The following is a 27,974-nucleotide window of genomic DNA, read 5'->3' on the forward strand; positions in this document are numbered from 1 at the left end:
TCCATATTAGTATGGTTAGTTCTGGATTATGCTGGTTAGAGCTGGTATAGTGTTGGCGTAGCTGGCGGACCGGCATAATCAAGGTGTTCTCCAGCTAAACTGAGCTGATCCATCCCTTTTTCAGTAGGGATGACAGAATATAATAAAGTCAAACCTCATCTTAGATATGAAGTGGAGGACCTTGAACATGCAGCGAATGCTTCGTCCAGCAGCAGCGATACCAAAATGAGGTGACATCACCTGAAGAAACCAGAACTTCGAAAATCGCTGGACTCAACAGAATTGAGAGGGGATGTGCACATATCAGCGATATCCCAACACCTGTGAAAATAAGAAAAGTTCAACAGCTGATTTAAGGTTTTTGATCATTTTAAAGTTTTTTTTTTCTGTTTATTAAAAGCAAAATTACAAATCACACTAATAGCAAATCACATCTGCCTATAATTCAGATGAAGTGTTATGATACAAGATTTGGTTCAAGTATTTTACAGCTTCCATTTTTCTTTTCTCAATAAGCCGAATGTATATACGAGTCATGGTAATGAATATTAACAGTTTTAATGGATCACATACAGTTATTTATATGGCTTAATGAATTATTTCGCCTGTTCCCAATAATCCGAGTCGTCGACCTCTGAAGAAGCACAACACCCGTCATGAACTCGCACAATGGAAAAGACCGTTTAGTGGGATAAAAGCCTTTTAATTATATCAGTGATCACAAGATTTTTCTCATCAGGATCTGACCACAGCTACTTCGAATGGAGACGCCCGCCGAGGGAAACGGGCAACTGCTCAATGTTTGCCGAGAGTTAAAATGAAATAAAACTTAAATCCAAATATTACCAGAGAGAGCGTGACCGAAAAGATTTCAGCAAACAAATGTATAGATGTTCATATGGCAGCCAAATCCCGTAAATTAGATTGGAATATTGCTTATGATCCAAAAGTTTTCAGGTAATCGTCATAATCAAAGGTTTGCCTTTCTTCACATGATTCCAGTTGAAACCCTGAGGTCAGTTTCCCTTTACTCAGACCGACATGCTGTTTGTATGAAGAAAAGCTAAAAGTGATACTAAAACATACCCATAATAACTCAAAACTCATTAGGGCGAGCATAAAAAAGGTGAACACGTAAGGCAAATATATCTCTATAAACAATAAATGACACATACAGCCAAGGTGGTGTAATGTCTCTTAATTTCTTGAATTCATATGTACACTAGGACCAACACTCTGGTAATGACTCCCGTGGGCAGGAGATGGTGCGAGTCTGCCGGTGAACGAGCATCTGTCCGCGACGAGCTCGGCTTCACGTCTGACGAGCCGTCGTCTTCTGTAACAGGCCGTGACACTTGGAAGCAAGCGAGAGGATTTGGCAGGCGGGACGTTAGTGTCACAGTGATGGCCAAGCTTACGGTACGCTAAAAGTTATTAGCTATAGAGTTTAGCGTCCACCCCCGAAAAAAAAACAAAAAAAAAAACGGGTAACATAAAATCATCTCGCTCAAACAACTGCAGATCTATAGTATTTGCATTATTTTCTGTGTTACGGGTTTGCCTCATCCAGTACCTAGTCTAGTCAAGAGCAATCTTATCATCGTTCAACACAATCTCTAACAAGGAAAGAAAAAAAAAAGATCATGGTGGAATCACGCGTCGTTCAGCCAAATAAAACAGCGAGTCCACTGAGGATTATGAAGCAGAAAGATTCAACTAAAGCCTTTGTGTACCCCAATGACACAACAGGAATAAAACTTCAGAGTCTTTAATAAAACGAAGAATGGAAGTATTTCTCATGCCCTCTGCTGTCCGTTTCTGACGCACAATGCTGTGAATGAGGGGAAGATGGAAGAGCCGAGATTGGACAATCGTGAGCCGTTCGTTGGAGAGCCGTTGTGTCATGCTTGTGTTCGGGCGGTCGGACCCGCGGCCCATGAGACGCTCACTTCGGGGGCTTGCCGTCTGAGGCGGTTCGCTGGCTCGGGGTGTTGGCGTCATCTCTGGTGGGAGGGGCGGAGCCTGAAGCAGCATCTCTGGTGGGAGGAGCTCCAGCCAGGGGGGCGGAGCCTGAAGTGACCTGGTTCTGGGAGCGGTTGGACTGCTGGGAAGGGTGACGGCGACGGCCATCTCCGCTGGAAGCGTGTCTCTTACGCCCGCCTTCCTCCATGGGCGGCTGAAGGCAAGAAATGACACATGGTTTGGGACTTGAGCATAACCTTTCAACTCCTGAAACTGAAGCATCTCTCAGGGCCTGTTTACAGCTGGTGTTATGATGGGGTTTGGTCGATCGGATTACACTCTAGGGCTGCAACGATATATCGCGCCACTATTCATCGCAGTACAAAAATATATATCATGGTAAGTGAAAATCTGTATTGTGTGTGGTTCAACTAAAATCTCAGTAAGAAGTTTCGCGCGTTCAGTCACTAAAGACTAGGGATGGGTATCGTTAAGGTTTTATCGGTATTACTACTCTTACCGATACCGCTTATCGATCCGGTACTTTAACGGTATTCTTAACGGTTCTTTTCGGTGTTTTTTTTTTTTTTTTAAGAATTAAGAACATAATTAAACTTTATATTTTGAAATGTAAAATAGAAAAAGCAAAACGAAGGAAAATATCTTTTTGTTATGCAGCAATGTGCAGGCTTTTTTTGTTTTATATACAAAAAAAAACAAGTACAAACACAAGAATACAATTAATTAAAGATACAACTTATATACAAAGTGCTTTAATTTCAGGAAGGTGTACTAACATATCTTTTCAGGTAATTGTTTGTCTGAAAAGAAACCTAATTTAGCAATCAAATATAAAATAGCACTGTATAGTTTATCATAGATAGATTAATGCTTATTAAATCTAAAGTTACTCATTCAAAAGCTGTGAGTGATTTTCTCTGCCTTTTGTTGTTTGATTTGCATTAATGGCTGAATCGTCAGCAGGTTTAGGCTATTAGACTGCTGCCCCTTTAAGACCGAGAGCAAATCTAATGGGGACTGAAGCACCATCATTTTCTCCCTATTATTTACATCCATTTAAGACATAATTGTGTTTAAGTGAATAAACTGTGTTTAAGTGAATCTCAGAGCTGGTCATTTTGACATTTTTATGTATATTTGATAGTTAAGGACACACAAAGCCCAAGTATAGGCTACTTTACTTGTCTCGTTGCAGTCCGTTTCGGAGCGCGCACCGCCTTGTGGACAGCGTCTCTTGCGCAGGTTTTTGTGTTTTTAAAAGCCATTTTCTTTATCTCGCAACAGTAGAAGACAGCATTGTGCAACAATCGCCGATCGTGCTGATTCTGACGGTACGTTTGGGTTTTAGGAAAACTGACAGCGCTCCGCAGTGCTGTGAAGTAGGCTAAAGGAAGTTAAGCTGGACAGATCATGCGTCTTGTTTTTTAACGGTTTTATCTCAAATATCTTCTTTTTATAATCTTTGGAAGCCGAAATACAAAATATATTAGAATAATATCCCAGATCTAAAGTGTAACCACGTTGAATGTTTAGTTCTGTCCTGATTGTCACTCATTAAGCAGGGCTGTCGTGTTGCGCGTGCTGTGGCTTTGCGTGAGAGATCGCTCTCTCTCTCTTCTGAACTGCGAATTTCAAATTTGCATCACAGACAAATGGTTTAATTAAAATATAGTTTATATATAGAAAAGGCTGGCGATATAAACATGTTCAAGATAACGTCTTTATAGGAATAATAAATGGACCCGTGAAGAAATCAGGACAGAAGTGGTTTGAAGTGGACAAGAGACGGATTAAAACAGCAGCTGTAAACTGGACACGTGACGTCAACCAAGAAGGAAAACAGTAGGACAAAGTGACTTCTAACATGATAAAAATCCCAAACTTTTTCATTTCGAAAAATCCAATTAATGTATATTATTAAATGAACCATGTTTGTTTCCATGCTTGAAAATGACAGTGCAAGACTTACGTCCACTCTGAAGTCTTCTAGACGCTTGAACTTGCTTAAATGGACCTGCAGCTTGGGGTCGATCTCCATGTTCTTTGTTTTCGAGTATTTAAGAAAAGCCCAAAACTTCTCGAGTCCATACAGCTGGCCTGAGGGTGTATGAAGAGGAAATGAACAAGAGCTCCACACACACACACACACACACACACAAATGCATCTGTTGTCTGCAAAGACTAACCTGCTTCATAGTCTTTAATGGTCTCCTCTTGGAAATCTTTAAATATGTCCGGCCTGAACTTCCTCTCGAGTCCATAGCTATAAAACCTGAAGAGACACTCCAGACCGTACCTGAGGAACCAACACCGCGCCGTCAACTCAGAACATCACCACGTTAAACTAAAGATCACATTGGTAATGCAGTCCAACGCCATCCTGACAACACTGAATTCTGAAAGTTTAATTATCAGCTTTTAATAACAAATGAAAAATAGAGTTTTGTTCATCATATGCTCCATGTAAACAGGAGGGCTCGTCAACAGAAGGATTTTACATTTGGATTAATCGCAAACTTGAGAAATTAAGTTCATTGGGTCATCATTTGCTATATCCAGCACAGTAAACTATCAGATTGAAGGGTGATTCCCACAAAACCAATTTCTTCAAGCCTTGATCTGACGGCATATACAGCACACAGACCCATTCAGAACTACTAAACGCAGCAACATGACGAATCCAAACTTTATCCTGAATGTGTGGAAATAACGTGAAGATACTGAAATGTGTCTCTTTATAAATACAACGTGCGATCAGTGTGTCGAGAACACACACACACTGTCTTGCACATGAATATAACGCTCACTCGTGCTACTATACGACTCCTGTACGTCACCGCAATCTTTACCTTTGATTGCAATCCACATCCATCAGACTTTACTAGCGAGACGGCGTGCGCTATCCAGCAGAGAAACGCAGTGCGCATCATCTGACCGGCTCCGCTCAGGCTGTGTTGCGACGCGTCAGAGACAATCACAGAATATCACAGAGCTCGTGTTTTAAAGCTAAACAGACACTGGTATGAATAATGAATTATTATATGAATGACACGAATAATTCGCTGAAATCTACTGTATTTTCTCTGATGTAATCAGCCTGGTTTTCTTTATATTAGCGCTATCATGGATTGATTGATTTTCTAGATAGTTAAACTGAAAACTTTCCTGGATTTAAGCGGCTTAAGATGATCTGACAGCAAGCAGAGAAGAGAAATCGGATTTAAGGGTTCTTGGACACCGAGTGAGAAATTTTCATACGGGTTTGTGTTCAACCTCCTAAAAATACGTGGGAAATATTGGGTCCATCCCATCCTGAGACTGCGTGGAGAGGGAGAGCTCGCTGCGGGATTATCCCGGTGATTCAAACACTTCAGACTTCAGTAGATCGCAATGTAAATGACATTAATGATGCGATTTTGCATGCTTCAGTTACTTATTTGCATTAAATAATTGCATAAATCGCATGCCTTAACATTGACCACCCTAAAACAGAGATGTTGATTTAGCTGAGAATTGAAATGCCCAAAAACAGGTAATTGTGCCTGTAATTCTCTCCAAACACCAACGTTTCATTCCTGATGACCCTGGGGTGACGCTGAACCCCGCTCTCCAGCAGAAACTCCTGTTCAGAGAAGAAGCATCAAGCATTATTTTCATACCTGTATCCTTCCTTCCCATCCTCCACCACCAGCTGTCGGAATTCCTCGTACATCTTCCTGTTGAAGTGATCCCGCAAGAAGAAGGACCAGAAGCGGAAGAGCGTGTTCATCTCCTGAGACTGGCCGATGCCCAGACGCTTGCGCTCTGCAGGATGAGAACCAGTCACACAATTTATAATCGCCATCACAGAGGCCATCGGTACGCACTTTTACATTACTCTGCGTGCTTAAGAGTGTGTTCAGAGCATGTTATGTTGTGAGAGGCGAATCACGATAACTTCAGAGAACAGGCACAACAGGAAGTGTGGTCTGAAATAAAGTCTCTCTCCCTTCAGAAAAACTGATGCTGTCCTGTCAGGCGTTATACTGCGCTAGTACACACTCTTCAATTGAGCACGGTGTATCGCATCACTAAATATAAAGCGCAAAGAGACTACAAGCATGAAATGTCATTATGTTGTAAATTAGTAAATCACAAAATAAAGTAAAATTGCAATAAATCTTGTTATCGCTGAGGAGGATGAGCATGCAGGTCCGATGTTTATTATTCATCTCAGCTCGTGTATCACCATGGTAACTTGTTTCTATAACCTCAAACCCCCACTTTATTTTCACTTTGGGTTATTTTGTATCTATATTTTTTAAATGACTGAAGTTGCTCATATCAACATTGTATTAAACACAAGTTTGGGCTTGCATTGTAAGAGCTTAACCTCATAGGCCTACTGTTTATCAGTATTAGTCATATTCTTACAGTTTATGTGTATGTTAAGGAAAGGGGAACAGTAATAGTGTGAGTCAATTATTGAGAAACCAAATTTATTATAATAGGCCGATATATAAATACAGTAGTCAACATTTGAAGTGGATCAAAACCTTTCATCCAAGTTACACATGAATCTTAAACACTAACCGTCCTCGTCTCAGGACATCTTTGTAGAGCTGTTGATGCGCTTCAAATGTTGACTATTGTATATGGGTCAGGGCTTGATGAGCAGGGGGATGTGGGACCAAACGAGTTGAGAACCACAGCCATTCAAAACCTCACTCACAGTCAACTCTAATAATCTTAATACTCGCAGCTGCAATGTGAAGGGAATAGCGGACACTAGTGAAGTGTGATGACCCTGCGTGACCCACCGTTGAGGCAGCGCCGCCGGTACTTGTGGTAGACGTGCTGCGTGAAGCCGTTCTCCTTCAGGAGCTCGTGCGACGGGTGCTGGAACTTGGGCAGAGACTGAGGCGTGCAGCCGTAGTTGCCCATCGCTGCGGTGCCCTCCGACGGGCTCGCGGTCGAGCTGCACACAAAGAGGAGGCAGATTTACACACAGCACTTTACTGACACAACAGGACAATAGAGCTGGTAAGTCCCGCCCATCCGTAAAACTCCAAGTGGACCTCTAGGTTGAAAAAGCGTCAATGCAAGTGAATGAGAGAAAATAATTATTTTCTGATCTCGTTTGAATTGTGCCATGAATGTAACATATGTTGTCTGTGAATTTTTTATACAATTTCTCATGTAACGAGTTTGACAGTTACTCTATTGTATGATTCTTTGGCTAGCAGTTGTGGAATAGACATAACGAGAAAGACTACACGTCTCCACAAATCACGGTGCGATAATCTAAGGAATTAGATCGAGATGCCTGTGTGTTTTGTACCCAAATGTCACCATTCAAACAATGGTTTGTTTAGCGGGATCCGTGTGCTAGTGGTGGTGACGTATATCAAACGCGTCGAAAGCAGCGAAGAGTTGTAGTCCACAAAGTGCTCACGCCAAGTCTAACCGTATGAAAATTCGACCTCCTAAATTGTAGCATTATTTAAATAAAAAATTAAAATATAAAAATAAAAATTCATAAAAAAAATTCACAGACAACATATGTTATTCATTGCAAAATTCAAACGGGATCAGAAAATAATTATTTTCTCTCATTCACTTGCATTGACAATTTTTTAACCTAGAGGTCCAGCGGGGTTAGCGGAAGGGGCGGGACTTACCAGCTCTATAGTGCAACACAATCAAGTTAGTTCAGTGATGTAAAAAAGTTATTTAGTTTTTATGAAGAAAACTCTGGAGAAAACAGTGATGTCATCGTTCAGCTCTCATATAATGCCGTCAATGCAGGAGATCAATAATATTGAATTAAATGTCCCCAAATTAGCAAGCCAAAGGCGACAGAAACCAGAAGTCCATCAGTAACAGCACGGAGGAAAACTCTCATGAGAAACCAGACTCAGTGTGTGTGTGTGTGTGTGTGTGTGTGATTCAGGCAGCATTGCAGGTCAGATGGGATCAGAACATTCAATAGAAGACAACAGGAGATCTCTGAAACACACACACACACTCTCACCTGACGGAGGCGGTGCGCGAGCGGTGCTCTCGCGAGTCCATCACCCAGCCCACGTGACACTCCATGGGCGGGTTGGAGCTGTGTCGCGTCTTCCTCTTGCGAGGGGTCTGGAAGAGGACAGAAGCGGGAGTGAGACTCGGGCATTCAGAGTTACAGTCTCCTGATCATCTACTCTCCTCCGAGATGTTCACGTCTGTCTGTCTTCAGTGGAAATGAAGGTTTGTGAGGAACACACTCCAGGATGTTTCTCCATATAGTGTCTTCAATGGGGTCCAACGGGTCGAAGGTCAGATGTGAGTTTCAGTCGAGGAATAAGAGTCTGATCTAGACAAACCAGCGACATTTACAACAAAACACACATTTATATACTTTAACCACTAATGCTGGTCTTGCTCGAGCTGTGATGCGACACACATTACGAGATCAGGGTGAAAGGTCAAGACCAGCATTAGTGGTTAAAGTATATAAATGTGTATTTTGTTGTAAATGACTCTTCCTCGGCTGGATCGTGTCGAGACTTTGAAACTCGCATCTGACCTTCGACCCGCTGGACCCCATTTAAGACACTATATGGAGAAACATCCTGGAGTGTGTTCCTCACAAACCTTCATTTCTTCTCGACTGGAGAAAGACAGACGTGAACATCTCGGAGGAGAGTAGATGATCAGGAAGTGGTGATTCTGCACTCCTCTGAGCAGGACCGGGCTCACACACACCTTGGCATCGAGCGGCCGGCCGTCCTTCACCACGGGGTAGAAGCGTGGCGTCTGCGTGGGGTCCTTCAGGCGGGGGGTGCGGGGGGTCCGGGGCGTTCGGGCACTGCGGTAGTTGGGCGAGTCAGGCACTGTCGTCGGGAGAGAGCGAGCGATGGCCGACGGCTCCGGGGCGCCGAACAGCTTGTTGGCCAAGGCCTCCGTGGGGACTACAGGAGAACACACTCCAGGTTAAACACACAGCCAAGTTGTATTGTATTGAGAACGAGTTTAAGAGAAGAAATATATGATTTCCCGATGCATCCTAATTCTCTCATCTACAGTCAGAACTGATCAAATGATCCAGTTATTCCCAGCGTATGAGCAATGGCACTGTGTGCTCGAGACCGCCTGAACCTGCGTAAGGTTTCAGGGTCGAAGCGACTGTGTTGAGATCTGTGAGATTTCCCTTATAAAAGCTTTGAGCTTCCAGGATAACACATGATAAATAAATGATAAAGACAATTCATGTGGTCTGTTGGCCATTACAAACTCTTTAGAGCCGGTGGAGACCTGTTGAAGACCTGCGAGGCTAATGTTGTAAAACATGTGTAGGCTAACTGTTAAAATAAATGTTATTAATATACATATGTACTAAGGATGCACGATATATCTGACACCATATCGGTATCGCCCAATATATGTTAATTTTTAATATAATAAAATAATGTATTGTTTCCTTCATCTGTGCACTGTTGTGAAGGCTTTAAATGGCTTGAAATCACTTCAAAAAAGGAAAATACAGTTCAGATCAACATGTGCGGCGGCAGGCTGTCGTATCGGCTACTTAACATGATCATCGTTATAATTGTGTGTTTGGGACATGGCTTTTAATGGAGAGACTTGTTTATGTAACCAGGCTCTCAAAAATTATATAAAAGTTAGTTCTGGGCAACGATTAATCGCATACAAAATAAAAGTTTGTTTAAATATATACACACACACACACATAGGCATTTTTATATTTAAGCAATATTTGCATATAATGTATATACATTTAAACACAATTTGTTCTATATAAATATGAATATTTTATATATAAATAGCAAGTTTTTTTAAATATATAAATGTATTTATAATATACAAAATAATTAGACACACACAGTGTAAACACAATCTTATTTTGGATGCGATTAATCATTGTCCAGCAAATTTAGATTTATCGGCCAACATTTTGGTTTTCAGCTTCCAAATATAAATAATTATGGGTTATTATTATTAAGGCCAAAATGTTCATATTAGAGCATCTCGAGTATGCACATATTGTTCGATGCGGATGTCAAGTTTATAATGTTATGTGTCAATTTACAACCGGTTAGACAGCCCATAAATTACACGTTATTTGAAGGCTTTTGCAATACATGTAACAGACGTAACTGTTAGAAACGTTGGGACGTAAACGAATGAACACTTGTTTTAACCCGTGCCACACCAGGAGGAGTGGCGGTGCGGGGATGAACTCACTCTGCTGGGGTCGGGGCGGGCCCGGGGGAACCTCCTGGTTGGGGTCGATGGGCGGCTCAGGGGTCAGGCACTCGAACTCCTCTCTGCTGATCAGGTGCACCTTCTTGAAGTTCTCCACTTCTTGCTGTTGCGGAAAGACACAGAGAGTTACAAAAACCAGAACACACACAGTCATCCTCACTCCACATAATCCAGCGGGAGAAGCTAAACATTAATGCTACTTCCTGACATCAGCAACACATACCTGTGCACCGAAGAGAGCCATGACCCCCCGGGCTGCTAGTCAAACAGCAGTAAAGTGAGCACGCTAACGCTATCTGGCTTTTCTAGCGGCTCTGCTGGCCTTACAGGACTCGCACGTGAGCGGCACAAAGAGCACAGCACAAAAGACCACAACAAACACTCGGGTGGAGGACCATTCTGTCCGGCCAGGTCCAGAAACACTGCGCTACAGCACACACTCTCACACACACACACGAGAAGAAAAGCAGCACACGAGAATGGACACACACCCAGAATCTGACAGAATTAAACTCATCTCATGACAGCCGGCACAATGAACACACACACCACCTCAGATCAGCTGTCCACGCTCATAACACAGCAGGGCACACGTCACATGACCCTTCACTACTGATCCACTTTAAAGTCCCCCTGTGGTGTAAATCCAGTGTTTAATGTTTATGTGTGTGTGTGCTGTGTTTAATCCGCTTTAACACACACCGTGTGCAAGTTGATAAGTGGACGGCATTGCTGAGTATTTTGAACCAAAGACAGTCTCAAACACACGCTTTGAAATCGCTGGTGTTTCTGACGTCACAAACCACCTTGTAACCAATCAGATCAACGGGTGATCGTCTACCAGTGGATCTCTGAGTGAGGGAAAGAGAACCATGATATTCATAGAACCGCACATACTAAATGAGGCGAGGGTGTCGAGTTACATTTAAGATATTTTAAGGAAAAAACGTTTAAATGTCATTTTAGTGATCAAAGATGAGGGATACAATTTATTGCCTAAGATATTCCAATGTTTTGAATGAAAACACTGAAGGATCTCAATGCAATTTTAACCCTTGTGCATCAATTAAAAAAAGTTACACATAGGTAAGAGGAGGACAAAAATGTCCATATCAAAAAACTGTCATAAAAATGTGACACTTTGGAGCACAGACTTAAGTTTGGTATCATTTTAAAGAAGACCCTTTGCAGATTATTGCTGAAGTAAAAAAAATAATAATAAGTAAATCCAAAAAAAAAAAGTTATATAGGTATAGGTTGAGACTTTTTATATAAAATATATATTTTCTAAATCAGGTTGAACTCAAAACTGCAATAAAATCAAAGCCATAAATCTAAATAGGTTGTGTTCCAAATTTGAGGATGATATCTCAAAAAAATGAGCTTTCGGTAACAGTTTGTTTGGGCGTAGTAACATATTTTCCCCATTGGGTGGCAGCAAAACCCCACTGGAGCTCACAGTGATTGGATTTGAATTTGCAGTTTTTCTCTCTCAGTATTACAAACACACACATGCACGCACACACACACATATTTTTTTATAACACGCATACTAACCACACTCTGACATCCATACCAACACACCCACACAAATATTGTTGCATAATTTATCCCGTTGGCTCTATAATATGCCGAAGCAGAAAACAGGAATAAAGCGATATTTGTTTTATAGACCAAACTTAAAAAAAAGGCACCATCTGATAAAAAATAGTAAAAAATAAAATTTTGAAGCCTTGCCATCAGAATGAAAGCCTCTTAACAAAGATTGGATAATTTTATAGTTAACTGAACCGGGGATTGAAAATGGCAGTTTTAATGGGTTTCAATGGGGACATTTTTGTCCAAAAGGTGCTGAGAGGGAGTATTTTTTGTACCTAATGCAAAAAATATTTTTTTTTTTAGAAAATTACAGTGAAATAGTAAAATTCCAATAAAAATACACACCTGTGCCAAGTTTTTTGCAGTTAGCTTGCCTTTAACACAGACAAAGTGATCAAAAAAACAAAACTGAAAAGGACAAAAATGTCCATAAGGATGCACAAGGGTTAAAAACTTTCTTTTTATGTGTTTAAATAGTCTTGAACTTGCAGCTTTTCTTCTGATGACGAGGGCGGGGCTTTAACCTGTCACTCACATGAGATCAGCCATATGCAAACCACAACCATCCAATCAATTCCCCACAGACATATTTAAGCCCCACCCACATGTGTTTTCTGCTCCAGAAGCGTTTCACTCGATATACGACACAATAGAGGAGAAAAGACCAGCGAGTCTCCCCTTTAATGAGGAGTTAAGCGCACTAGAGTGGGATGTTATCCTGCTTTTCTCTCTATTCCTGATTCTGATGATTTGGAAATGCTCAAACATGCCAAAACACACAAAAAAAAAAACAAAGTCAAGTGAACCGAAATGATTTGAAAGGCTCTTGTGCATGTCTCCCTCGGGGATAAGCGCTCACCTTGATCGTGGCGTACTCCGGCTCGTACGTGTCGTCCCAGAGGTCCTGCTCGTAGTAGTACAGGCCGTCGTTGATGACCTTCACCAGCTCGCTGCTCAGCTTGGACCTGGAGGTGTGGTTCCCCGTGCGGTCTCCTCCCGGGTGCTTGCGCAGGTACGGCGGCGTCTGAGTCACGATCAGGATCTTGTTGACGTCTCGATCGTCGATTTCACAGTCCGAATCCTCGTCCGACCAGTCGGTGAAAGTGTTGCGCCGGCCGTCGATCTGCTCCATCTCCTCGTCGAACATGAAGTCCAGCTCCTCGGGCTCGTCCGGCTCCTCGCCTGTCGCCGGGCCGGTCTGAGCGGGCGAACGCACCGCATCCGCTTTCTGCAAAACATGATGATGATGATGAGGCAGGCACCGACACAGAGCACGAGAGGGTGCGTCACACACACTGAGTGGCAGTATTTGTTTTCAGTGTGAATGCTACGAAACACAAAACTCATCTACACCAGGAGAGAGGTGAGATTGAACTAGATTCGACAAGAAATCTGAGGTATATTTTTTACGGACTGACGAAAGCTACAGAACAGAAGCAAACGGATCGCTGTGATGCACAGAAACCACTGGATACAAGCATTTGTGTCAGGGGTAATATCGTACCTTATTTTGTATTGAAAACTCAATTAAATATTTACCATCGTATATTCTGCATAATTGGATGTTTTTAAATAAACACTGACATAAAAAACACAAGTTTTATGGCTGGCCGATATGATGATAGACACTACACTGATATGAGTGATCACATGGACTTAGGCCTAATATAGAGTGCCGAAGTGATGACATCACTTTGTAGGACAACTCGGAAGCTAGCGGCGCATGGGTTCCCTCGGTCGAAACGCAATGCATTTTCCCCATAGACTTTTGGAAAATCACAAAAAAAGGTTGTGACCCTTACACGTTTTGACTAGCAAGATAATCTTTACAAGTTAATCCAAAAGTTATACATTTTGAAGCCTATAAAGATTTTAAAAAACACAATCAGACACAATAAAGTTTAAAAACCATAAGCAGGTTATAACTGTGTGTTCTATGTCATAGATCAAAACGTGAAAATATTTAGAGGCTTTGTTCACCACAGACCTTATTTCAGGCGATTTAGCAAAAACCCATTCAAAAATCCCATAGACTTTAGAGCGAGGGAACCGTAATGCTAATATGCTAACTCACTTCCGCGTTTTGGCCTACAGGGTGACGTCGTAACTTCAGCTCTCTATTGTATTTATATAAAGCATTTACAGGCTAATTTGCTTTATTTCCCCGTTTGGTGAAATCAGGCTCATAAACACGATTCCTGCCGCATGTCAGTATCCACTGGATCACTAGATCTGCGTGAGTTGTAAGGATCACTATATCAAGTCCAAGCTTTAGTTTAAACTGATAATCGTTTGTTTTACTTATACAGTTTCTCCTGGTAAATCCAGTCCCCCAGCCGCTCTTCTGCCGCTCGGCCCGGCTGAGGGAGTCTGTTCCCAGGGGAAACTGACGCCAATTCATTCCCTCGATTAAACTCAAATATATCTGTATTATGTCATGGTTTTGCATCAACTCAACGTGCGGAAGAGTTGTTGCTGAAAATAAATCAAATTTCAAATGATTGAGGTGGGACAAATGACCCAGACGTGTTTAGGACGGCCAAAAATAACCAACTCTTTGATTCTGAGGTGTTGATCCCAACAGTTGTGTCCCTTTCACAAGGCGTCCCCCAATGTCTCATAAAAAAATCTTACTATCAAAAACAAATCGAACAAGTGAGGAATCGATTCCAGAACCAGGAATCGGACTCGACTCGTAAAGGAGGAGTTCACTTCAGAATTAATATCTCCTGATCATTCACTCATCCTCCACGTCATCCGAGATGTTCATGTCTGTCTGTCTTCAGTGGAAATGAAGGTTTGTGAGGAACACACTCCAGGATGTTTCTCCATATAGTGTCTTCAATGGGGTCCAACGGGTCGAAGGTCAGATGTGAGTTTCAAAGTCTCGACACGATCCAGCCGAGGAATAAGAGTCTGATCGAGACAAACCAGCGACATTTACAACAAAACACACATTTATACACTTTAACCACTAATGCTGGTCCTGCGACACACATTACGTCATCAGGGTGAAAGGTCACGCGTGTTCTGGTTTATAAATGTAGAGTAGAACGAAAGACTTTTCAAAATCACCAGATATCGTTGTTTTAAATGTTATTCATTTATTTTGTTGTTAATCATGTTTGACTTAGTCTTTGCACGTTGGCTCTGTAAACATCCTGGAGTGTGTTCCTCAAAAAGAGAGTTTTCCACTGAAGACAGACAGACATGAACATCTTGGATGAGGTGCGGGACAGTAAATGATCAGGAAATGTTGATTCTGAAGTGAACTCCTCTTTGAAACCCTGCTCTTCCTACCTTGGGTCGGGCGGGCGAAGGCCTCGGCCTCTTCTTGACCTCGATCCATGACTCCGAGTCCAGATCCGGCAGGCTGGCGGACAGGCCCTTGGGCATCAGCTTCAGGTTGCTCACGTCATCAGTCTTGCGGTGCTGCGGTGTGGAGGATCTCGGGGAGCCTGTGGGGTCAAGCGCTCGGTCAGGGTGTCAGCGCATCACAGTACGACATCGCTGAGGAATCAACTAGCTCATCACGACTGATTCCCCAAACCATGCGGTCACAAGTTAATTGTTCAACCGTATTGGTTAATGACGTCACGCAGGTAATGGAGTAATAACTACTGTCGTTAATGATCAAATTAATGTGAGATGTTTCGCTAATAAATCAAGATTATGGCATCTGAGGAATATCATTTTTCTCAGTTATTTTACTCTATTTCCAGATTCACTCATGGAGTCGTTCACACACGCGCACTCTTCACAAATTACACTTTAAATCTCTTAAACTCTAAGTCGTAAATGACATCTGTGTGTGTGTGTGTGTGTGTGCTAAATGAAAGACACAGGTTGCACTGAATGTCAGCTTGCTTATTGTGCTCAAGGTCAGGATTTATTGAGTCACATGTCATGAACACTAGAAACTCTTCTAACACAGCTGGAGATCTGTCGCTCACACACACACCTCTGAGATGCTGTCTGCGAATGTTCGTTAGAAAGATTGTTTTGGGAAACAGATTCGTTGAACTGATGATACTCGACTGTATGTGGGGAAACACAGCCCAGAACGGCCCTTCGCATCGAGTCAGCGCTCACCTGTGTGTTTGTCCACAACGGTCCTGGGAACAAACTCGGGGCAGTTGATGAACTGGGAGAAGTCCGTCTGCGACTGGTCGGGCAAGGCGAGGCCCGGCAGGGGCCATTTCTCCGGCTCCTCCTTACAGCGGATTTTCATATCCGTGATATCCACTATTTTACTGTCCTTCAGCGCCTGAGAGAGAGAACACACCTCATCGGTTACAGACGCGGTCGATCATACAGCCGCGCGTGTGTGTGTGTGTGAGAGAGACACACCTCCAGTATGAGGCTGACGTCGGTGGTGAGCGCCTGCACGCGGTGGAAGCTGGCGATCAGAGACACCGGAAGGAAACCCTCCTCATCCATCTTCCTGCGCAGGAAGAAGTCCCTCTCCAGGTTGTCACTGCTGAAGTAGTATTCGCTGCGGAAACAAACACCAGTGAGAAACACACACACACACACACACACTGCTCCCGAAGCGCTGAACGTGCTGGACAGAACAGTGTCAAAACATGCATTAAAAACGAATAAACCATCTACAGTTGTTTTGTAAAAGTAAAGGCGTAATCTATTAAACACTTTAAAAAGTGATCTAATGCCACTGAATCTGAACAGCCTCTATAATGCGTGTTACTTTATTAAATTGTAGGGTCTGTTTAGTCAGAGCGATGAGAGACTTAACTGTTTTATTATTATTATTATATAAATGTGTTGTCATATCTGTAAACATTTCTAAAATTTTATCCGGTATAAAAAATAAAATCATATCTAGACATGGGTTTAGGGGTCACGAGATCATAGCGGTGAACCATTGAAACGCTTCGAAACCGCGATGAAGCCTCGTTTACTGAAACTGGTTTCGAAGCTTAAAGCATCGATCACTTAAAGGAGTAGTTCACTTTTAAAAAAAAATTTTGCTGATAATTTACTCACCCCCGTGTCATCCAAGATGTCCATGTCTTTCTTTCTTCAGTTGAAAAGAAATTAAGGTTTTTGATGAAAACATTCCAGCATTTTCTCCATATAATGGACTTCAATGGGGACCAAACGGCTCAAGGTCCAAAAGACCGTTTCAGTGCAAACTGTTCAAAGGGCTTTAAACGACACCAGACGATGAATAAGGGTCTTATTAAGCGAAACGAGGATTTGAAGGACTCAAAGGGTCCTTGATAAGACCCTTTTTCATCGTCTGGAATCGCCCTTTGAACAGTTTGCACTAAAACTGACCTTGAACCTTTCAGTTCCCATTGAAGTCCATTATAAGGAGAAAAATGCTGGAATGTTTTCATCAAAAACCTTAATTTCTTTTCGACTGAAGAAAGAAAGACATGGACATCTTGGATGACATGGGGGCGAGTAAATTATCGGCAAAAGTTTTTTTTTTTTTAAAGTGAACTACTCCTTTAAGTACCATCACTACATGAACTAATCACTAAATCATAATTCCTGTGGATGTGTTCGTTCATGTGGTTTCTCACATCTCAACTGATGCAGGATCAGCTCATAAAGACGAGTGCGGGTCACAAACATTAAGCCAGTCGTTCAAAAACGCTGATTCGTCCACTAACGGAACGAGTCGTTGAATCTTTCGCTCATCCAACTTTTTAAAAAGCAATAATTCAAATTAAATAGTTTTCAAATAAACAAAATGATGATTCTCAATTTATCCAGAGTCGTGCAGCTCGATTACAAATGATTCAGTTGCATCCCTAATTACTAGTGCTGGGCAACGATTAATCGCATCCAAAAAGTTTGTGTTTACATCATATATGTGTGTGTACTGTGTATAATACACACATATATTTAAGAAAAATGTGTTATTTATATCTAAAATATTTAAATATAATATAAATTATGTATAAATATATCTCTTAAACAGTTAGATGCATGAGTGTATTTACATATACAAAATAATTCCTATACACAGTACACACATGTATAATGTAAAACTTTGGATGTGATTAACACATGTCGAGTTAGCCTGGCACGGTATATGTTCTGAATGCGGTTGGCTCTCTGACACAGCTTTGGTCACATGCATGAACGCAGATGCACATGTGTGTGTGTCGGGGCCGTGTTACTCACATCTGCCTCTTGATGTAGTCCTTGAGCAGGTCGTGGTCCACAGTGTACAGGTCGTTACTGCTCATGTTGTCGTAATAGTAAGTCACTGTGCTGTTGAACTTCTGACCACAGGCTCCATCCTTGCCATCAAAGCCTTTATAGCCGTAGTAGTAGTCATAATGACCTGAGGAAACAAGCAGACACGGGCGATTAAAGAGCCCTCGTTATGCTTTGAGAAATGACCCCCATGTACTGTGTGTGAATGTGAAAGGTCTGTAGTCTCAAAGATCGAACTGCAGATTAATGGAGTCATCGTCTCAGAGAAAGAAGCGCTTCTTCTGAACTCCCTGAAACGAGTCGTCGGTAATTCAGTCTCACTTCCCGATGAACCTGCGTAGGTTTGTGACTAATTTACATAATTCCAGTTTATGGTCTTGATTGGCTAAGCAGTTTCTCTTAGCCCCGCCCTCAAACACTAGTGAATCTGAGACTGGAAGAGTTGGGCTTGTGTTGTTCGTGTCGAGAAGACGCTGTTTTCTGAGATTGAGACAGTAAAACTCACGCCATCGTTACGGTTCGTATAACTGTGATCAAGAGCTGAGAGTCAGATATGATAATGAGCGTTTGCTTCCTGACCAATCACAGCAGAGCAGCTCTCAGAGAGGCGGGGCTTAGAGAAAGAGCTGAAGCTGCAGTGGAGATTATGAGGACATTACAGTGTGTTTGAGAGCAGGGATATATTATATTACATTATTTCATTTAAAGATAAAATAACATAGCATCGCCCATCAAAAAAGCCCACACTAGTCGACCCATAAAATCAGGACTATGGCTGGGAATCAAAAATAGATTCCAATATTTTGTTATAAGATTAATTTAATTTCCTCTTATTGATTCTTCAGTGAGCATTTCAATATGACTAAACCAGCCAAGCGAGAGACTCGTCCTTGTGTGCATCAGTGTATCGGACCCATGCGCTCTTAAAGGGACAGCGCTCCTATTCCTGCCGTCTCTATAATAACACTAACCACACAACAGAAGACAGAGAATTCACACTCGCTCTTCACTGAATAACTTTATATTAGTAATGTGTATTTTACATTTGATCAGTTTCTGAACCTGAAAATCTTAAAACTTAATTTCAGTCGTATCTTTGTTCAGTTGTGTCTATTTGTTGCAATTGTTGCATTTTTTATTTGTTCTTTTCTGATTACCAAGTGTTTACTTGTCTTTAATAATGCTTGATTAGTTCAGCTTGTCTTCTGTGGTGTTTAAAACCACAGGCAAACGCTTCTCCTGTAAGTATTCTTTAGCTGATGATTTCTGCTCATGATATTCAGATACAATTAAATATTTAGCAAGAAGACTAAATCTGAATGATATCCATGTTTTTTTTTACCTTACTGGAATCGCTAAGCAGAATCATTCAAACAGGGCGACTGAAGCACGGCTGTCCTGCGAGCCTGTAATCTTCTGAGCGTGTGACTGACCTGGACTCAGTGTTTGCTCAATCAATGGTAGACGAAGGTCACTTGTGGAGTTCATTACCTCTGCCTCTTCCTCGTCCTCTTCCTCGGCCCCGACCCCGGCCTCGGCCCCTGGCCCCGGCTCTGTACGGCGCTCCCTCGCTCTTCACACTCGACACCTCGTCATGGTCATCCCTCAACTCCTGATCGTACTTCCCGCTGTGCCAATCTGCACACACACACAAAGAGAAAGAGTTGTTGGTGAGCCTGACACCAGTGACGTCAGAAGGTCAGGTCTGAGGGCGGGTAGTTTGATTATGTAGTGATCATCCCTATGTCCTCTTCTCTGAAGACTGCTTCTCTTTCCCAGTTAGGGAACTGGCCGACTGACAGCTGCTCTCCAAAACTGGAAGTACAGCATACACTCGTGTGCATATAGATAGTGGGTTTGCATATCATACAAGATAAAAAAAGTTTGTAGACAAACCAAGTTGGCTTGAAAATGCCTAGCCAGAAAATTTGAAGTAGTTTTAAAAGTTTGAAGGTTTTAATTTTAAACTTTTTAGGGTTTAGTAGTTTTAAAAGCCAGATAGATAGATAGATAGATAGATAGATTAGATAGATAGATAGATAGATAGATAGATAGATAGATAGATAGATAGATAGATAGATAGATAGATAGATAGATAGATAGATAGATAGATAGATAGATAGATATAGATCTGGGTTGTTGCTAGGGTGTTGCCATGTGGTTCCTAAGGTAGTCAGGGTGGTTGCTATGCAGTTGCAAAAGTATAATTTAATGTGAAATTAAAGCCACAATGAAAAGGAAGTAGAATTAGATCTTTTCTTCCGCAGTGTGACGGATCTGAATGGGTTTGGATGTTGAGATGTGGGCGTGGCTCTCAAAAGTGTATGCAGATGAGCGCCCGCTTGCAGGGGCGGAGCTTAAACCGGACTGCGCGATTGGAGCACCCAGAGCATGTCACTGGAGAGACGACCGATGTGGATCAAACTAAGAAAATGACACGCATGCTCTGATGAGCTGTTCACAATAAGATCTATAATTTGCTTTTCGCGAATAGATGCGATTTTATTCCATGCTGACGTTAATGTAAGCAGACAAGATCAAACAAGTGCGAAACATGATTGAATAACAAATATGTAATCTTAAATTGTGGTTTGCCTTGTATGAAACAGTAATATGCACACGTGTTTCCGCTAATGGAGATAAGCAGAAAGATGAAGGTGTGTTTTATCACGTGTAATGGCGGTGTGGTACTGCATCAGATGGCCAGGATGTGGAGCAGGGCATTAAGGGAAACGGCGCACTACAGCAGAAGCGAGTGAATACCTCTCAGGTCGTTCCTGCCGCCCGGAGGGATCCGGTGATCAAACTGGCGCGTGTTGTTCCTCGAGGCCGAGCGCTCGCGTGGACCCTCAGACTTCACCTCGATCATCAGAGGAACCCACTTGTGCTTATTTCCTGCAACATCACCAGCATCATTAGCTTTCACACTCACACATCTTAAAGGAGGAGTTCACTTCAGAGTTACAGTCTCCTGATCATCTACTCTCCTCCGCGATGTTCATGTCTGTCTGTCTTCAGTGGAAATGAAGGTTTGTGAGGAACACACTCCAGGCTGTTTCTCCATACAGTGTCTTCAATGGGGTCCAACGGGTCGAAGGTCAGATGTGAGTTTCAGTGCAGCTTCAAAGTCGAGGAATAAGAGTCTGGAGTGTGTTCCTCAAAAACCTTCATTTCTTTTCCACCGAAGAGACAGACAGACATGACTATCCTCGATGACGGAGGAGAGTAGATGATCAGGAAATGTTCATTCTGTGAACTAATGCTTTAAAATCTAGTAAAGCGTTAAACACCTCTCTTTTTGTGTCCGTTTTTCTGCGACTCCTCGTCCGTGTTTTTCTCCTCTCCAGAGTCGTCAGACTTGGCTTTGAGGTTTTCTTTGCTCTCTTCATTTTCCCTCTTTCCCTTGGACTCTCGCTTCACCGCCGACTTCTTCACAACCTGACGTGTTCATCAAGAGACAAACGCAATCATATTGTGATATTTTCACTAACTTGTCAAAAGGAAGCCGATTGTAATGATGAATCTAACCCTCCCCCTAGAGGACAATATTTTGCACATGTTGTAAAACAAGCGCTAACTTCAGGGTTCGCAGATACTGCAAAATCTTTAAGCACTACAAATCAGAGATCTAATTTATAAAACAACATCTCTCTTGATTATATTTCAAATTCTAACAAAAGGTAAATGGATAAAAATGAACTACACATATAAATAAAAAGGTGCTAATAAAGTGCAGCAGAAGCGATGACTGGAAACTTTAAATGATTCTCTGACACAGATATCGCTTTCCTGATTCACACATGAACATATGACTGGCCTGAAGAATGAAAGCTGCTTGGATATCTATAAGAGCAATATCACACTCATAGCCTCTATATCAGACGGACTGCAGCTTTAATTCTGTGGGCAAAGATTGTTTTATCAATAAAATGTAAAATAATTTAACCATATATGGTTTCAATAACTCCAGCACGTCTTCATAAATATGGCTGTTTCAAGGAGTTTCCAGGACTTACATCTCCAAAAGTCAGATTCAATCCCCCTGTGCGCGCCCTGTCAGTCAGTGGCGAGTCAGTGCAGAGACGCACGTCAGGACTGATCTCTGATCAGGTATAGGTGGAGAAACACCGCTGGGGCTCCAGTCAGATGTGTGGCGCTCTTACCTGAACTTCTTTGGTGGCAATCTCTCCAGGCGTCGGCCAGTTGTTCGTGTCTCCGAAATCCCCCACCTTTAAAGACATCGGAGCGTTAAACCCGTTTGACAGCAGCTCACTCACACACACACACACACACACTAGGGAAGGGCGATATGGCCAAAATATTTGTTTGTTTTTTTTTTGTTAAATGACGATATATATATATATATATATATATATATATATACACATACATATCGGTATTTTCTACATTTTTCTATTTGAATAAAGACAATCTGTATTTTTTAACATCCCGCCAAATGATATCCTACAAGCAATGTTGATATTGAAGGATATGGAAACAAATATAGTGAATGTAATGTAGGCTATGCAATATTTTATGTCTAAAAAGGTGCTGAAAAATCACAATACATTCTAACATTACAATATAATAACAAAAATAATGCTTTTGTTTTGAAATTCACTAAAAGTTAAAATAAAAAAAGAAAGTAAAAACAAAAGCACAAACTATTTATATTAGCCTGCATTTGATTACTCCATAATAATGGTCACTTTCATAAAAATAATTTAAAACTTGTAGGTTTAAAATCCCGCATATGGGTTATTTATTGTCTCCAACAACCAATATTCAGAAAATCTACCAAAATTCGGAATTATTGCGCTGCTATTCTACTGTGCTCGTCTGATTGGCGGACGCTTGAACATTAGCGGAGATTTTCTTGCAGAAGCGTCCTGACACTGACGTGTGTGTGAGTGTCTAACACCGCAGATGGAGAACACACCCCTGAACTCGAGAACAACACCAATGACAGAATTATCGTGTTAGAGTCCGACACACAGAGAGCCATCACATCTATGTGAGGAGAACGAACACATTTACATCTGAACACACATTTACGATAAACCGCAGGTGTGGATGCTGCTACACTCATCGCTCTCGGCCTGAACGGACCTTCAGTCTTTACAAGCCACTCTCTTCAATAACTGTAATGTTGCAAACCTGGAAAGCAGTGTGTGTAAAGCAGTGTGTGTGTAAAGCGGTCCTGCTCCTGTAGAGCGACTCAGAGAAGGCCACTCACCTTTCCTCCGCGCCGCGCTCGGGTGTTCCCGGCCTTCACCACCTTTGTGGGACCAGAATGCTCTAGAGGAGCAAAACAAGAGCATGACAATTAAAAACAGGTCAAATAAACTCAATTTGAAGTATTTATGTAAACCTCGTTATTCTAATCACACTAGCAGAATTTCAGACAAGCAGAGATTTAGTGCCAGCATTCAAAGCTATCCTCATGGCAAATATCATGTAAATACAATAAAAACACAAACATCAAGTCCAAGTCACATTATACAAGAGTTTTAATTACCATACGATAAAAAAAAAACATTTCAGGGCTAATTTTGCTAATTTTGAGTATTTAAGTGAGGTAACTTCATAAAGAGTTTCACACATGCTCCAGGACGAACAAGGAGATGCACACACATCTAACAGGTTTAGAAGAACGCCTGGTGCAAACACACACACACACACACACACACACACACACGAGAAGCTGTGCTCAGGTCAGAGAAGCTCCTGTGATGCAAACGCTACATTAAATGTGTTTATAACGTCTGCCATGTGATCCGGGTCAACTCAGGCTTTCAGCAGATGATTTACTCTCTGATGAAAACATACAATAACATATTTCATCCAAATGATGCGCCTTTCTGTTGAGTCACACACAGGAGTGTGTGCAGATACCCATCAGACACTGCAGCATCTCCAGTTAGAACACGAGTGCCAAGCAAAGCTGTCTGTAACTTGGGGAAATTATTAGTGTTCAGAACAGCACATTTTAACAATATCGTAATAAACACGATCTATAAACATCTATCGTTGCAACCAGTCTACAATGCAAAGTAATGTTTTCCGTAAAGAACTGTATTCTCTGATTCAGTTTACATTATTAAAGTATTGTATAACGTTTTTAAAAAGTAGCCCATCTCTCTATGACACAAGGTTAGAGACCTGAAACCAGCTTGAATAAATAAATGAAGTTCTGTCTGGGATTATGACATTCAGAGAGTGGATACTATAATCATAAATACCCGTATAATATTTGGCCAAGAATGTTCATTTGGGTCATAAGCTGTTTGTGTGAACCGGATTACTGGTAACTTGCTTTGTGTGATTTGAGTCTGTTCCAGCTGTAAGAGTGTCAGCAGACACACACACACACACACACACACGTGTGGTCTGAACTCAGTCCTCTCAGAGATCGGTCTATTGCTACAGTTTCCCATTCATTGCCTAAAGTCTGGAAGTCCATCAGTTTCATAATGCACACGTCACTGAACAACACAAGGTCTTTAGCTTTGAGTTCTGGACACTATGCTTGCTGATGTCCTGAAGTGTGTGTGACCCCTGCTGGCTTCATGTTAAAGCACACAGTTTCCAACCAAGAATACTTACAAGAGAGTAGGGTTGGGGATCGAAAATGTATTACAATTCTGTAATCGAATACTTGTTATAAAATAAACATTTCGATTCCTCTGATCATTTTAACTAACGTTAACCCATTAAAGAGCAGGACAACTCGTGTTCTCTGTCCTCGTGTATGTATCAGTGTATCGGACCCGTGCGGCTCTTAAAGGAACAGCGCACATATTCCTATAATAACAGTAATCACACACAACAGAAGACAGAACACACACTCGTTCTTCACTGAATAACTTTTGCAACTTAATTTTGTAATCTATACTATGTTTATAAAGTGTTATTTTACATTTTATTACATCTTCTTCCTGAACACCTGAAAACACTGTTTATTTCAATCATATCTTTGTTCAGTTGCGTCTGTTGCAATAATAATGATGAAATGTTTATTAGTCAGGCTAGTTGTTTTCCTACAGGCATATGTTCTCTGTGTAAGTGTTCTTTAGCCTGTTGATTTTTGTTTATGATATTCAGATATGTAAGGTTGTTTTTTTATACCTTACTGGACCCGAAATGAGGAATTGATACGAATGGGAATCGATGAGCAGATTCAAGCGATCCCCAACCGTAGCAAACACACACCAGCGCGTGAGAAAAGATCCCGTCTCTGCTTTAATATAACATTCTGATGCCGTTTACGGTCTTCGTCGGGGACGAAGCAGAAGAATGGCATAGGGGTGTAACAATATCACAATACAAAAATGCAACAATGTGCATCATAGACAGTTCACCCAAAACAAAAGTCTTCAGAGTTTTAGTGTCAGTACTACTATATATAATGCATAATAACGCATTAGTATAATAGTGTAAAAAGTGGGCTACGTTATTTTAAATACATCTAGTCAGTGACAGAGAGCAAGAATATTGGTCTAAAATAATTCAGTATTTTCAGCTTCAGAATCATGAATACTGTTATTCTGGTGTCTTTGGGTGTCACCACCAAGACCAAGAATATTCCTTTACACACACACACAATGCAACACCAAATTTACCATATTAATCTAAAGTTCATTTTTTGTTAACCTTTTACCACATGTATTGCAGTAATATCGTATCGTGAGTTCAGTATCGTGATATGTATCGAATCGTGAGTTCGTGACATGAGGGGATCGCTACACCCCTGATAGATTTTATATGTGTGTATATATATATATATATGAAGAGTTCAGATGCAAAAGCCTCTAAATGCCATTTGAAATTTTCATCTTTAATGATGATTTTTATCAAACTTGTATATTTAAGTTCAGTAATTTCACTTAAATAACAATTAATAGGTAATTATCATTGCCATTTAAGTGAAATCACTAAACTTAAATATACAAGCTTGATAAAAATAATCATTCTAGAAGAAATTTTCAAATGGCACTTGGAGGCTTTTGCATCTGAACTCTTCATATATATATATATATATATATACACACACAATTCAATTCCTGCATATTGACTCCTTTGCCTGAGTCTCCGGGCTCTCAGTGGATCTTCTCTAAACGGAACACAGTAGTAGTCAACTATCATGACGTCACTCAACGCATTCTGAGTCTAAGCAACATTGATCAGTCGGCCTTCGCCAATTACCCATCCGCATTAGCTCGTGAAGCCCATACACACACACACACACACACACACAAACTGCGAGCCGGAGCAGTGACTCGCTTCTGTCCGCATGTGATCACATGGCACAAACCACGTTGCCTTCATCGAGGGGAACTCTGGGATTGATAGCAGCTCCACGAGCCCTTAGTTACAGCATTTCTGCAGATGAAATGAAGCAGTGCAACGATGCCATGCGTGCGATCCCGTCCATGAGTCGATCGAGCACACGAATATTAATAAAACAGGAGTGATCGGAAGCTAACTGCTAACGGCTAACAGAAGGGCTGGTGCGCGCACGTGCATTAAACACCACGAGAGAGACAAGCTGTCACGAGCGCCCTTTAAAAAATACACCATTTGACCAGATATGCGCTTAAAAACGCTTTAACGTGAATCCGAACGAGTTCGTGACAAACACGTGGATCTCACACGTGTCGTGCCATAACATAAAGCGGATAATCACACGTCCAGCGATCGCTGCATAACACTGTAAACAAAGGCATCTCATCTAGTCTGACAACATCACGTAACACGATAAATAATCGTGATTTTATTCGCAGCTGATGTACAGTAAAGCGGCACCGGCCCCGGCCTGTCAGACGAGCTCGATCCCCATAGGCCGCTAATGCTAATGCTAACCCGATAGCCATTTGTTCAGAAAAGCGATGAAGGTGAACAACAAGAAGACATTTAGCGTCTCATCTGCGACTGTAATTTACACAATTATGGTTTGCTTGGCATTATATCACTGCACTCATGTACGAGTTGATTCTGTGAGTCCCGAAAGAGATTCGAGGCCTAGAAGTGCCAACAATCGGCTGTCATGTGTGTGAGAAACGCGATAAACATCATTTGACATCCCAGCGGACAAAAACACCTTCCCATCCACTAATGCACGCGTTATTTCTGAGTGTTTTGAGGGAACGTTCTATTGAGGGAACGTTACAGTTGCACGTTCTGAAGCCAGTGGCAACATTTAAAAAAGCCGTTAGATAATATTCCTACTGAAACGTTATTAACGGCCACATGAGGTTGTTTAAAATGCTAACGTTTCGAGCCAGACCGTTAACGTTATTACTTAACATGTTCCCTCATAGATGTGCCTCACGATGATGAACTCACTCGTTGCCAACGGTTTGTTGTGTTAAAACACACACACACACACACACACACACACACACAGGTAACGTTACAGACCGTGCAGCGCTTGTCCGTTGACGCCGCTCATCTTCTTCGTCCACGGGTTCACCTTGGGCGGCGGAGCCTCGGTGAACTCCGTCTTACACGCGTCGTCTTCGCTCTCCTGCTCCAGGTTCTCCTTCGCCTGGCTGTTGCTCTCGTCCTTCGCCCGTTTCAGGCTCTGCTCCTTCCCCACAAACCCCCCGTCTTCGCCGCCCTGGTGCTCGAGCTCCTCCGGCTTGAGCAGCGAGTTGTTCGGCAGGAGAGTCTCCACCTCAGTGGCCATTTCTCCTCTAACAAACACCCCTCAAATCCACCGCAATGATCAGCGAACGACGTGTGTGCTTCCAGCGGGAGCCTCTCGCACTCTCCACTCCACCCCTAGACCAAACAGGCTTCAGTCTAAGACGCAGAGTGGCTAATCTCAATTAAAACATGTAAAAGAACCCCTGGAACCTTTAAAACGACAGACTAGTCTTCCCTACTTACGGCAATGTGAAAGAACCACGCGTTGTACGTGAGCGCGCACGTACGCACGCGTAGCG

General features: G+C 41.9%; 1 protein-coding gene across 1 annotated transcript; it reads right to left on the bottom strand.

Annotated features, from left to right (window-relative positions):
• Window positions 1-351: 351 nt before the first annotated feature.
• On the bottom strand, window positions 352-27,955 carry larp1 (La ribonucleoprotein 1, translational regulator). The gene is made up of 19 exons (XM_039663514.2): window positions 27,448-27,955; window positions 23,264-23,325; window positions 22,191-22,256; window positions 21,318-21,465; window positions 20,791-20,922; window positions 19,519-19,665; window positions 17,992-18,154; window positions 16,183-16,327; window positions 15,925-16,099; window positions 15,133-15,290; window positions 12,692-13,060; window positions 10,213-10,336; window positions 8,713-8,918; window positions 7,997-8,103; window positions 6,783-6,940; window positions 5,643-5,787; window positions 4,170-4,279; window positions 3,953-4,080; window positions 352-2,176 (listed from the first exon to the last, which is right to left on the bottom strand). The coding sequence occupies exons 1-19, from the start codon at window positions 27,713-27,715 to the stop codon at window positions 1,946-1,948; spliced, it is 3,042 nt and encodes a 1,013-aa protein (XP_039519448.2). The 5' UTR covers window positions 27,716-27,955; the 3' UTR covers window positions 352-1,945.
• Window positions 27,956-27,974: the final 19 nt, after the last annotated feature.

This window comes from Pimephales promelas, chromosome 19, assembly GCF_988280905.1.
Source record: "Pimephales promelas chromosome 19, fPimPro1.hap1.1, whole genome shotgun sequence".
NCBI classification, from domain to species: domain Eukaryota; kingdom Metazoa; phylum Chordata; class Actinopteri; order Cypriniformes; family Leuciscidae; genus Pimephales; species Pimephales promelas.

Excerpts from the sequence above, each read along its gene's own strand:
- larp1 (XM_039663514.2), bottom strand. The coding sequence starts at position 27,715 with ATGGCCACTGAGGTGGAGACTCTCCTGCCGAACAACTCGCTGCTCAAG. Across the intron at positions 4,081-4,169 it reads CATTAAAGACTATGAAGCAG|GCCAGCTGTATGGACTCGAG; the intron begins GTTAGTCTTTGC and ends ATACACCCTCAG. Across the intron at positions 2,177-3,952 it reads TAGAAGACTTCAGAGTGGAC|CCGCCCATGGAGGAAGGCGG; the intron begins GTAAGTCTTGCA and ends TCTTGCCTTCAG.